The 12490-nt window shown below is 46.8% G+C and overlaps 1 protein-coding gene across 1 annotated transcript; it reads right to left on the bottom strand.

Moving 5' to 3' along the window:
• Nucleotides 1-528: 528 nt before the first annotated feature.
• Nucleotides 529-3352, bottom strand: ATF4 (activating transcription factor 4). Its single transcript, XM_058022402.1, has 3 exons — nucleotides 3133-3352; nucleotides 1976-2290; nucleotides 529-1466 (listed from the first exon to the last, which is right to left on the bottom strand). The coding sequence occupies exons 2-3, from the start codon at nucleotides 2190-2192 to the stop codon at nucleotides 619-621; spliced, it is 1065 nt and encodes a 354-aa protein (XP_057878385.1). The 5' UTR covers nucleotides 2193-2290; nucleotides 3133-3352; the 3' UTR covers nucleotides 529-618.
• Between the last annotated feature and the right edge of the window lie 9138 nt (nucleotides 3353-12490).

The following is a 12490-nucleotide window of genomic DNA, read 5'->3' as shown; positions in this document are numbered from 1 at the left end:
CTCCTGCTCTGGTTTGGGCACTATGGAAACCCACAGGCACATGGGTTAACTGCAACCCAAGGGCAGCTAAGCCTGTTGCTTGCTCTGGACTTGTCTCCTAGTAAGCTTTCTTAAACCCGTGCTCACAACTTTGTTTTGTCCCTGGACTCTTTTCCTCCCTTCACAGAAACACCCACATCTGAAAATAAGCACCCCCACCACATGGTATTACTGATCTTGTGTCTTCAATCGACTCTCCAATCTCATTTCAATGGGCTTACAAATTTGCTGAAAACCCTGAGGCAGCTCAGTGTGATGCCCTTACTTTAGAATGCATGTAAATGGTGGAGGGGACAGGTCAACAGAGACACTTCACACACTCCAGTTCCAAGCACTCTGTGCACCTGCACTGCATCCACACTCAGAACAAGCAGCACAAGTGACACACTGCACTCACCAGACTCACAACAGCTTGTTGTCCTTGTACTTACACCTAGGTGTGGCTTAAGTCATGCTGGTTTTACAGGCACCACTCATCACACACCATCGTTGCACATTTACTACAAAATCATTTATTAAGACAACAATGCACAGCTTTAGCAGAAGCTTATATACATGCACACAACACGGCTGACTACCCTACTCGGGGACTCTTGCTCTTTTGCCCTTGGCCTTGCGGACCTCTTCTATCAGATCTTTTAAGTACTGAATTTCCTTACTAAGGGAATCTGCTTTCTCCTTCAGGGCCTGGTTCTTCTGCTCCAACTCTCTGCACTCCCCAGACAGTGCCTCCTGTTCCGCCCTCTTTTTCTGCCGGTAACGCGTGGCAGCAGTTTTATTCTGCTCCATCTTTTTTAGTTTCTTATCGATTTTCTTTTCTCCTTTCACCTTAGCTGACACTACCTTCTCTGCAGGATGATCGTAGGGTTTGGACCGCACAGAGCCACAAGGGGCATCTGCAGGGAACTGGTTGCCATTGGGGGATCCAAGTGAATTGGTGGGGCTGTGTTGGGGGGTTCCCAGGTAGGAGTCTGGGCTCATGCATATCCCACTATCATCTGAGTGGTTCTCATCCTCTTTCTCAGACTTGGTGATCACCACCACCACAGTGGGGTACTCCCGCTTTCTTTCTCCTTCCAGAACATCCACTTCACTTCCTAGCTCTAAACTAAATGAGTGGTCTGAAGTGGAAGTGAGAGACCCTGGGGAGAGGGGAAAAGACCAAAGGGAAGCCAATGGGGCCATTGGATCTGCTCCAACGGGGGATTCGGGGACATGGGTGATTATGTTATTCATCAGTGGAAGTTCTTTGTTGTGAAATTCCTGGATGGTAGCATTAAATAGATCACACGTGTCTTCCAACGTGGCCATCAGCTCGTCTGGTGAGACGGTGGCTTCCAGATGTTCCATACCTAACAGGGCATCAAAATCAAATTCCTTCAGATCCATCTTCTCCACCATCCACTCCATGCCAGAGAAGGCATCCTCTGCACAATACAGAAAGTATATTACCACTCCAGTAAACCATCACACAGTGCAACTCAAGGTTATGAAAACAATTACCAGTTTATGTCAGCATCTTTCCTCTCTCATGTATTATAGCACAAAGAGGAAACCATCAGAAAAAAAATACACTTTCATTAAGCTCCTAAAAACTGCAGGGTACAACATAACCAGCTCTTGTGACATTCCAACCCTCTCATTTAAATACCAGAAGAATTCAGGGACATTTACAACATACAACCATGCTTTCTTATTGTTACCTCTGCCAAGAATCAGAAACAGCTGCTGTGTTATTTAAAGAGCAGCACAAGAGGCATTTTACCATAACCACCAAGCATGTGTCAGCTAAGCAGTGCAGCACACACTCTTTCCAACCCCAGGTAACACACACAGGATTGCCTTCAGATTTAAGAAAACCTAGCAATTTAATTTCAACTGGAATGTTGTTGTACTATGTAATTGCTGCCCTTTACGAAAGTAAATAAAGCCTTACCCTGACTGCTATCTATGGTGTTGCCTAAACTGTCCACAGCAAGCCAATTGGAGGAGACTGCCTTAGCCTTGTCGCTGGAGAACCCATGCGAACCGAGGGGCTCGGCCACCTCCAGGTAGTCATCTAGGAGTCCCAGACTTTCCTCAGCCACCGAACACGGCTGGCTGAAGGGGGATATTGAATCCCCCAACAGCATCTCGTTGTTCAAGAAGCTCATTTTCGTCAGCTTTTAATGCTTTGACGTCGAAGGATGTAGACAAGTAGAAGGTTTTTTCGTCGACTACAGCAATGCTGCTGTGCGATGCCGTGAAAAACCTGCGAACAAAACTTGCAGCCATCAGGATTTGGTTCGAGCAACATAGTAGCCTTTTCTACCAGGGGCATCTCAGGGAGCACGGCGGAACTTCACAGATTATCTCCCTCCTTTATTTCTGGGCTGCTGCGCGTCCCCCGCCTCCCTCGGGGCCGGCCCCGCCCACCCGCCGCCATTTCGCGGTGCCACCGCCATTTTGTGTCCTGCCACGTTTCCATCACGGCTCCAGCACCGCACAGGGCTGTGCGCCCCATGCCCAGTCTTGCGGGGCAGGCTTAATGCTACATTACTACAATTCTTAACATTACTATTGGAGCTAGATGAGTAACAACCCCGTTCATCTGTCTGCGATTCCAGCACGTGGTCCTTAAGACTCAAAACTCTAATACAACCACTAATGCCCCATTTCCCCTTACATACAGCAGCGCTTTCCCTCGCGAGAGCCAAGAAACCCTCCTTGGGAAAGTCCCTTATTCCCATGAAAATCCCAGAAAATAAGTATTACGTAATAAAATGCCAGATTTTTTCGAAAGCAAGGTTTCTCGAGCGATAGGAAGCTTCTCGTAGACGCTTCTCGTAAATTCTTTCGAAATTGCATTTCCTGTTATTTCTGACACTCGCTGCACCCGGGGGTACTGAGCTCTACAAAGATCTACCCACCTCGCACCCATTTTACCGTAACTCGGTAGTTAATGTATTAATTTAGTAGACCTAGATATTCCCCCCCGCTCCCCCTGAGATACCAACTACCACCACACGCACATTAAACCCACCCCAAGAGGGTAAGAGGGCGCCTATTAACACACAAGAGAGGGAGCAGCCGTCCCTCACACACGATACTCACGCCATGGTTGCAGATGCCGGGGGTGTGCTGAGGCCGCCGCCGCTGCTGCCCCTGGTGCACTGGCCGATGCCGCCGCTGGCCCTGCCGCCTTAAAGAGCCATGGCGGCCAGGGGAGGGAGGGCTGCTCTATTCCGCGCCGCGCGGGAGGTGCTGCGCACACTGACAGAGCCACGCACACAACCACGACTCAGAAGGACAGGAAACAATGAGGTGGCACCGAAGCTGCTCCGCTCTTATATATGGGACACGTTGCCAGAAAAGCTGCAGCGCTGAGGTATCCTTCCGCCAGGCGTGACCTGCCTGTCACCAGCAGCTCGGGGCCCGTGGCCTGTCTTTGTGGACTTCTCTCCTGCCGTTCTGCTACGGGTTAAACATAGGAGCCGCCGACAAAACGCCACGGCTCCACGACGGAACAGTCAAGAAGGGACTATATGATGTATACATCCGCGCCGCACACCCCCACTTAGGGCGGGCCGTGACACGTGACCAGAGCGACTGAGGACGCGCCCCCCCCCGCGGGGAGCGTGGGGGGAGGGGGGAAATTTTACCCGCCAACAAAGACCCAGAGCTCGCGCGGAAGACGTCACGCAGCTCACCACGTGGGAAGGGGCGGCGCTCATTGGCTACGAGCGAGTCGTTTACGTGCCCCGTGGGTTGTCATTGGCCAGGCTCGGAGGAGACCAATGCGGAGGGGAAGCGGGGCAGAAGGAACAGCGGGGTGGGGAAATGGCGGCTGGACGGGGTGGGGGAAATAAAGATGATGTTGGGAGCGGGTCGAGAACGAGCGGCCGGGCAGGAAAATGGCGCCCACTGACGGCAGCCCTGCGTTTCCCCTGATATGTGCTTCTGGAAGCAGAGTGTGCTCCCCACTTCGATTTTCAACGGCTCCTTTTGTTGGCCACACAAAGCCCCGCTGAGGACAGGCGGGAGCTGTCGGCTGCGGCCCGGGCTGAGGCGCTGGCATGGCGCCCCTGAGGGCGTCCTGCTCCCTTAGATAACGCGCTGCCTTCCCTCCCTGCCTGCCCCACACATGGAGCGCGCAGATTACGGGCTGCCCGGGGCTGTTTGTTTGTGTGCGTGCAGGAGGGCGTCTGCCCGCATCCTCACAGCGGCCATGGCGCCGCACCGACCCGAGAGGGTTCTGAGGAGCCTGGCTGCAGAGCCGCGCTGCCCGGCAGCCGACAGTATCAAAGTAGTGCCTTCAACCCATGCAAGGGCTGAAAATTAAGTTGGTTATTCCACAGCTGAGGAATAAAAATGTCTCCTGCCGTGCAATTTCATGCTGATGTAGTTGCTTCTCTCTTCTGTATGCAGACATCACTCGACTGGTGTGAGCATTAATTGATCACCTACCTATAGAGCCTCGCATCTACAAAGGGCAGTGTCACCTTGGGAAGCTTTCAAAGTGCGGTTTTGCATTTTATCTGATCCAAATCAACCTGCTTCTAGCAAAGAAGTCAGGACTTTCCCCACCAAGTTCCTGCTTAAACCGTTCCACCATCTGGCCTGGCCCCCACTGAGACAGCTCACAGCGAGAAACTCACAGGGGTCAACAGTTTTCCACTGGATTCAGTTCCTTCATCATCCTTTCAGTCGGGTCACACAGGCACTGGACAGCTCCGGTGAGCTGGGAGTTTCAATACCTGTGTCATTCCTCACTGTGTCAGAGTTACCCAGCTTCAAAAGGTTGATTTTCCACTTTGCCAGCCTCACAGCACCATCAGCTCTGAGAGCTGCAGTGGGACTTTGCTTGTTCAAACATCCTCATCCTGCAGCTCAGCTTGCTCTCAGCTACTTCTGCAAAAGGCTCCACTATTTTCCATTTAAGACCTCAGTAGTATTTGGGTAAAGCCATAGCCTTCACCTTGTTTGCTCAGGTTTAACTGCCTGGAATGTCTTAAAAAACTGGTTGATGATTTGCAAGGACAGAGTGTGACCTAATTTTTACTTTTAGTAGTCTGGTCTTAGCACTGTCACTACAAAGCAGAGTATGTCACCGTATGCCATCTGTAATGTGAGCACCGGCTGCTGAATTAAAAAGGGCAATTTTCCCTTTATGTTGGTTTGTTGCTGTTTTATTTTGGTTGGTTGGTTTTGATTCTTTCTTTCTTTCTTTCTTTGCACAGAATTTGAAATGACTCATTGAAATAGAGGAGGCAGAGAAAAATGTCCTCCAGTGCCAACAAACACCACTGTAGCAGTAGAGCAGTCTGAGATAACTGTTCTGATAAATACACTATGGAGGAGGCAGATCTTGCCTCCAAGGAGAATTGAGAGGATGCAGCAGCTTTTAAAGAAGCCGAGTGGGTGATTGGCTGCGTGGATGGGTGGACAGCACTTCCTTGTCCTCACCGGCTAAGGGAGAGCTCTCACATCACTGCCCTGCCTGCCTTCCCCTCCTTTAAGCGAAAAGGGCGATTGTATGACCATAATAGCAGCTAAACAAACAGAAATGCACCCAATATTTATACACCCAATCATTCATCCTGAAAAGATAATTATAGATTTCTCTGAAAGGACTCTGGGAATGTGTGCGCAAGAATCACGTAAGCAAAAATGAAGTATGCGATGAGGAACTTAACCCAGATCTGCCTGTTTCCCAGCTGCCTGCTTTGCCTTTTGTGTGTGAACTGAGGTGGAAATTCGTCTGTATTATGAGTTCCAGACAGATTTTCTGTAACAATCTCCTATCCATAAAGTGAAATCAAGTAATGAGCCAGCCATTTAGAGAAAAGCATAATTCTCCCTGCTTGCTGCAGGACTGCAGAATAATTGTTGTTTAATCATTTAATGACCTACAACCCCAATTCCTTCATAAATTATCTTTCTTGTTTTGCAGATATTATGTCAGACATATCTCCACTGTGTCTAGATCTTTTAACCAAGGTAAAAGACACTTTTTTTTAAAGCACAAATAACAATTTTTGTACAAAAGAAATTACCAGTATTTCTAAGCACAGGACTACTAGCTACTCTTTACTAACTCAAAAGTGTCTAAAAAATAATTCTTTCCAATATTACATAATATATTTGTTGCTCAGAGACTGAGTAGCTCTGAAGAAAATTTAATTTCCAGCACAAAAAGGTGGCTTCTGAGGGAGCACCAATTTGTGTGCATGGTGAGTGAAGTCCTGCTGTCATGTTAACAGCTTTATCACCATGGATCTTATTTTCCTGCCCTGGGAACCTCAGCAAAGGGAACTCCTGGGATCAGCAAGATCCATACTGACACAGAAATGAGGGGCCAGCTGCAGGAGAGAGGAGCTGCTCTTCCAGAGCTGGCTGCAGGAGGGAGGCCAAGGGCCTGGCTGGGAAGCAATGAAGTGCCCTGATAAATCCAGCACTGCAGAGAGCCAGCTCCAGCCAAACAGCATCAGGAGGTGGGAAACTAATACTCCTCATTCACCCTCCTCCTTCCTTAGGATGGAAGGTCAATACATGGGCTTTAATAACCTCTCTGGTTTTTGTTTGTTGTTGTTTTTTTCTTGTTAAAGTAAACATTGTTAAGAAAAGATTTTCTTCTTCCACCAGCAAGAATACAGGAGACAAACATGCTGAATGCTGTTAGTAAGCACTCCAAAGGCAGAGAGGATGTAAATGTTTCCATAGTAACATCCCTCACACAGTCTAGACAGGCTGCATGGGATGCTCTCGGGGGCTGTCAGTGGCAGGGAGGTGCTGGGCCTCTCTAGCAGGGGAGCAGGGTGCTGGGAGGAGTGGGAATGGCTGGGGCCGGGAGGGGAACCAGCAAAAGTAACAGTGACACAGATGTCTGCTCTTCTCTGGAGAAAGCTGCAGCCGGAGGGGGGAAGGTGGGCTGACACTGCATGGGACAGTGCATGGTGGCCATGGTGGCACTGGTGGCACTGGGCAGGCAGCTTTGGGCCCCACCGAGCCTCAGTGCCCCGGAGAGGAGCAGATGGGCTTTCTGCTGGCCCTGGGCTGCCTGGGGAGGAGGGGCACTGCCTGCTCTGCAGCAGGGTCAATGTCAGGCAAGCCCCAAGGGGATTCTAGTGAGGGATAACTTGAGTCCTTCCAACCTTCCATCAGGAGGGACAGGAAGCCTTACCCTGCACTTCAATGAACAAAGCATTTCCAGAGACTAGCAGGAATTTTTCCTGGAGACAGAGTGCTGAGGAAAACACAAGGGAGGAATGAGGCAAAGCAGAGACATTTTGAGCAATTTTGAGGGAGAAGTACCTACAACCTCTATGGCACAGACTAATTCACAGTGCTTGCTTGCTTCTTTCCTCATGTGGTACAAACAACTATCTGAAAGATCTTTTCTGCCAGATTCTCATTGTAAGCTCTTGAGGGATTTCTTTATAGATGTTCCATTTTAAAACTAGATCAAAAAGCAAATATATATGATTAAAGATCAGGCTGGGAGGTATTAACATCCATCTTTTATTACATACAAAATAAGTTATCCATATGCTCTGCCTCGTTTGTTTTGGACTAGTACACCAAATGGAATCTCTAATAAATCATTCACTGCTTACCCACTCCCTCACTGTCTTCTGTTTCCATCCTGCTATGTAAATATCCCTGACATTAGAAATGAGACTAATAAAAAAGAGGATTAAATCTGCAATTTACATCTGTAACTTACAGTTCAATTATTTCACACAGTTATGGAAACAACCCTGGTTGTCCACCTACATTTTTCTTACTGAACAAACTTGGGCATGCCAGGCACATGCTGATAGCTCACAAAATAATGTGTCTCCAGAGGCTTAGTAACTTAGAATCAGCCAGGCTGTGGCCAGCTGCCACAAGTAAAAACATTGTGCAAATCTGGTAAGAGGGAGGTGAGTTGTAACTTGCCCAAGCATGAGTTTCCTAAGCAAAGCTACAACTGGCTGAAAATGATGTTTAGCAAAAAATATGTGTTAAGGAGGGAGAGGAGGGGATGCTGACTTTTGTTCAGACCATTGGGGGATATTTTTAGTTGTCTCATTGTCCAGCCTTATTTTATTATGATGAAAGGACTTGGGGATCAAGAATAATCCTTCATGTGCATTAGCACATATGGGCTCAGTTTAACACACAAACAAAAGCCTTCCAGTTATCCAAGCAATAAAAGAACAGAAACACATTTCATGTCAACTATTGTTCTTCATGGGCCTGTAGTTGATGTGAGCCCCCTGCAGACTGTGTGCTCTGTGTCTATCAAAATGTATGTACCTGTACCTGCAAGTTATCAGCATCTGCTGGAGTTACACCTGCCAGGTGTCTTGTGCCCTTCTGTGCAAAAGGCTGAGGAGGACAGTGACAATGCACATTGCTTATTTTCTATTTTCCAGTGTGAAGTTAGCAAGACCTGAGGCCTGACAGGCAGGTACAGATTATGAGACTGCAGCATCCCAGCCCAGACACCAGTGAGTGAGTGAACTTCAGTGGAATTCTCCTTCAGTTTCTCAAAGCCCCTTAGAGCAGTCAGGGGATCTTTTGAGGGTATGTGAGACGAGGTCTCTGATTCTGGTGCTGGCCGGCAGCTTCAGCAAGAACACTGACACAACAAATATTCAGATGAAGCTCTGAAACTCATGTGAGGATAAGTCACTCTTGAGGCTGAAGCTGCCCAGGTCCCTGGGGAGGAATGCTGCAGACATTATTCAGTAATAATTTTCCACTCTCCACAGGCAACAGCTTCTCAGTGATTTACCAGCAGACTTTGTACTGTTTTAATATATATTTGTTTACAAAGGAGGAGAGAAAAGGTCCTGGTGGATGTTGACACAACTGTGTTACCATTGAATTTATAGCTTTTCCTGAAGGAATGCCATTTTCCCTCCTAAGGCCTCTGTGTTAGGGGATTTGGCAAATTGTGTCAGAGGGATTCTTTCAGAAGACTTTGAGCCTGTTCTGCTCCCTGCATTTGTACATGGACTGACAGGTGGCTTCAGTAGAGCCTCCTCAGGTGTGTTACAGGTGGCCTGGCCATGGACAGGCTGGATAATGGTCTCCAAAGAACACTTTGCAGCCAAAGTACCATATTGAGTAGGTGCTGTGTTCTCTCAACCCACCTGCCCTCTTGCTGCTTTGCTGTGGTGCCTGGTGAGGGAGGTTTGCAGTTCTCTTAATGGGAGGAGGTTTCTGTGCTTGACTGCTGAGAGAAGTGGTTTGAGACCTAACCCAGGGGTGTCGGGAGCCAGGAGCTCTGCTGGGGAGGCACAGCTGGCCTGCTCTTCTGGCACTCAGAGGGTGAGACTGTTGAGGCCCTGTCCTGGCTTCAGGAGGAGACATCTCTGGGTTTGAGGCAATGCTGGTGCTATTCAGAAAGGTAACATTTGAGCCATTCACCTCAGCCATGCAGTGTCAGTAAGATGTGCTTGGATGCACTTATCAGAAATACAGGTCTCCCCTAGGCAGGGCAGGCTCACAAAGGGGTAAATCTGTCCCAGGGCACAAAGCTGGTGACACCAAACATCCTCCTTGGCAATGCAAAGTGATGGACTGAAGATGCATTATTCTTCATCCATTGTCTTGTTTTACATAGAAAAAGAAAAAAAATACAAAAAAAAAAAAATTTAAAAAGAGGAGAAATATTACTAGCCCAAAACATAAGCTCACTGCTCCTTGTTTAAGAAAAGGCACCAGACTAGGTCTAGATGTTTTCTACTGTCTCTCTCACAATGCCAGGCAGCAATTTGTAAAAGAGAAGGTTTGTGCCTTGGTCACGTCCTTGCCTGAGCAGAACCCAGCCTCCCTGTGAGTGCCAGGCAGCTGGGCCCCTGTCAGCGCTCTCTAACAAGCACCATGGGAGCTGCAGCTCTGCAGCCTCTGGGACTGCTGTGCCTTGTAGTGCCTTGGCTGCAGCACACCTCTGACAGTGCTGCAAACAAGCAGCAGCTAAGTATGATTCACATCTTATTATCCATGTAAGTGCTGGTACTTACTGTCTCCAAGGTCCCCTGTGCTAAATAAATTCAGGAATCTGAAGGCAAAAATGTCATTCTGCAATACTTCTTCCAGGAACAAATTGCTTCTTGCCTTTCAGGGGAGGTAAGGAGCCTGGTGAGGCCCTGGGAGTTTTGAAGTGATGCCCATTGTGAGAGGTAAAGAGCCAGCACAGTCCAACATTTGCCACTTGTGCCCTCGTGTCTGCTGCCTCTGAGGCCTGTCCTTTGCAATGCTGAGCACAATGAGACAAGAGGGCTGTACAGGACTGGGATCATTGTAGTGGCATGTCTTACGGGACAGTGTCACCCCTGGGCTTCTGTAGAACAGTGACAATTCTACCACAGAGAGAGGAAGGGGAAAGGTGGAATTGAACTGAAGCCAGGGAATTGTTGCCTAACAAAAGAATATCCTAAACAAAACAAGTAACACAAATGAGCAACTTTTGTCCTTTGTTTGTATGGAGAAGGCTTTTCATGAAGAATGTGGTTAGAATTTTTATATATTTCCCCTGAGAAGCTTAGCACTGAGTGTTAATAGACAGATCAAAGAGCTACTTAGCCACAGGAGCCAGGGAAATTGAACCAGGGCAGCAAAATAAAAATCAATCCAACTTTTAGTGTGTTTAATGTGATTTGGTTCAGAACTGACTTCTGCATGAGTACTTAGCAAAGCTTAAGATCATGAAAAGTTTGAGTTCCTTGAGCCAAACTCTGTGTCCCATTCTCTTTGCTTTTTGTAAAATGACAAAAATGTCTTCTATCTACAGAGTGACTTGAGATGTTCCCTGCCTTACCCACTGGTTTTACCACCCTCTTTTGCCTTATTGTTTGAAAGATTATTCCACAGGATCACATACTGTAAAGGAAGGAATAATAGCCTGCTTACCATTTCTGGGTCCTTGACTTGCGAGTAATGCTGTCCTTCTCAAAGTATGCTGGTAAAAATTTTATCCTTGATTGTGCAAGGGACATTAAACCTATTCTAAGAAGGTTTGAATGTTACCAAAAAAAAAAAAAAAAAAAGAGAGAGGAAAATAAAAAGGAGGGGAAGATATTTCTTGAATCCTTCAGATCATAAACTCAGCCTGACAAGGATAAAGAAGATAAAATCCAGATTTCTCAAGCAGTTCTCCTGGGGCTGGAAGCCAACACAGGGTTTCACTGGTAGGAGGTAGAATCTCCCATTTCTTCCTTGCTGCATCTGTGGGCAAAACCCCACATTTCAAGATCCAGTCCCAGATTCAGTGAGCCATGCAGGGCCATTGAATAGTGCAGGTAGCGAGCCAAATTTTCTTCTTATCTGGAAGAAAATTTCCTCATTTGGAAGAGGCTCCTCTTTTTTTCTGTGAAACTACAAGTTGGAAGAGGTGTTTTTTTATTCTATGAGACTAAATTTAAAAAGCAGCAGCTGTCTGCAGCTTTTCTAAAGTTTAGAATACTAAAATAAACCTTAAAAAACCATGTATGCAACTAAGTATTTGGGAACAAAAAAAGAAACATTATTAATGCAGTTCAACAGTTTAGCATGATAATCTCAAATTTGGGCTTCAGTCATTCTTTCCTCCCCAGTTTAAGATTATATAAAAAATAGGCCAGCATTTATGTATTTATTTTTGAAAATTAAGAGATGCAAAAGTAAATAAGGAAAATGTAAATTGAGCTACATTAATATCCAGGACAGGACTGTGGTTATATAAAAAAGTGGGCAAAATATTTTGCTTATTTCAAAATTCACTTTCCTCCTAGGGTGTTTGTTCCTTAGGCTAAGAACAAAAGAGATTCTAAGTCTTTGCAGCCTGGAGAACTACTTGTGTTCCTCTTCTTTGTAGCAACTTTTTCCATACTTGCAATAATTATCATCACTCCCCTCAATTATTTCTTCTTTACATTAAACACACTTATCTTTTGATCTTTCCTCCCTCTTCATGCCAGGACAGCTTTTATGCACAGGGGCAAACCGCTGTCTCTATTAACCATGTATTGCAGGCTCCAGGCATTCCAGGGGCTTTAACTTGAGGGGATAATGCCTGACACAGATTTCACAGAGCAGCTTATTTTAGCTGCTCCTGTAAGACTCTGTATGGCAGGAAATGTGCATGATCTCATCTGATCTGTTTCTACAGAACAGATTAAAGGAAAAAAAAAGCAAAGCAACGCAGGCAAGGGATATTAGAAAAAAAGTTGGAGATGCAGGCTCCCTTTGTATCATAAAATACCCTCTAAAACAGTTAATTACAGAGTCCTCATTAAGACAAGTCTTACAGGACAACGTTGCCACTGTAGCCTGTCTTCCAAGAATTAAGAAGCCTGGGACCCATCAACAGCAGCATGACTTCACACCTTGTTTGACATCCAACATTTCTACTCCACCTTCCCAGGCAGGCACATAAAACTGGGAATTACTGTAAAGAACTTCACCATACCAGACATGGGCCCCTGGCAAAGCAGCTTCC

This window comes from Melospiza georgiana, chromosome 4 (assembly GCF_028018845.1).
Source record: "Melospiza georgiana isolate bMelGeo1 chromosome 4, bMelGeo1.pri, whole genome shotgun sequence".
NCBI lineage: Eukaryota > Metazoa > Chordata > Aves > Passeriformes > Passerellidae > Melospiza > Melospiza georgiana.
This window is presented reverse-complemented; position numbering and strand designations above follow the sequence as displayed.

Excerpts from the sequence above, each read along its gene's own strand:
- ATF4 (XM_058022402.1), bottom strand. The coding sequence starts at position 2,192 with ATGAGCTTCTTGAACAACGAGATGCTGTTGGGGGATTCAATATCCCCC. Across the intron at positions 1,467-1,975 it reads CACCATAGATAGCAGTCAGG|AGGATGCCTTCTCTGGCATG; the intron begins GTAAGGCTTTAT and ends TGTATTGTGCAG.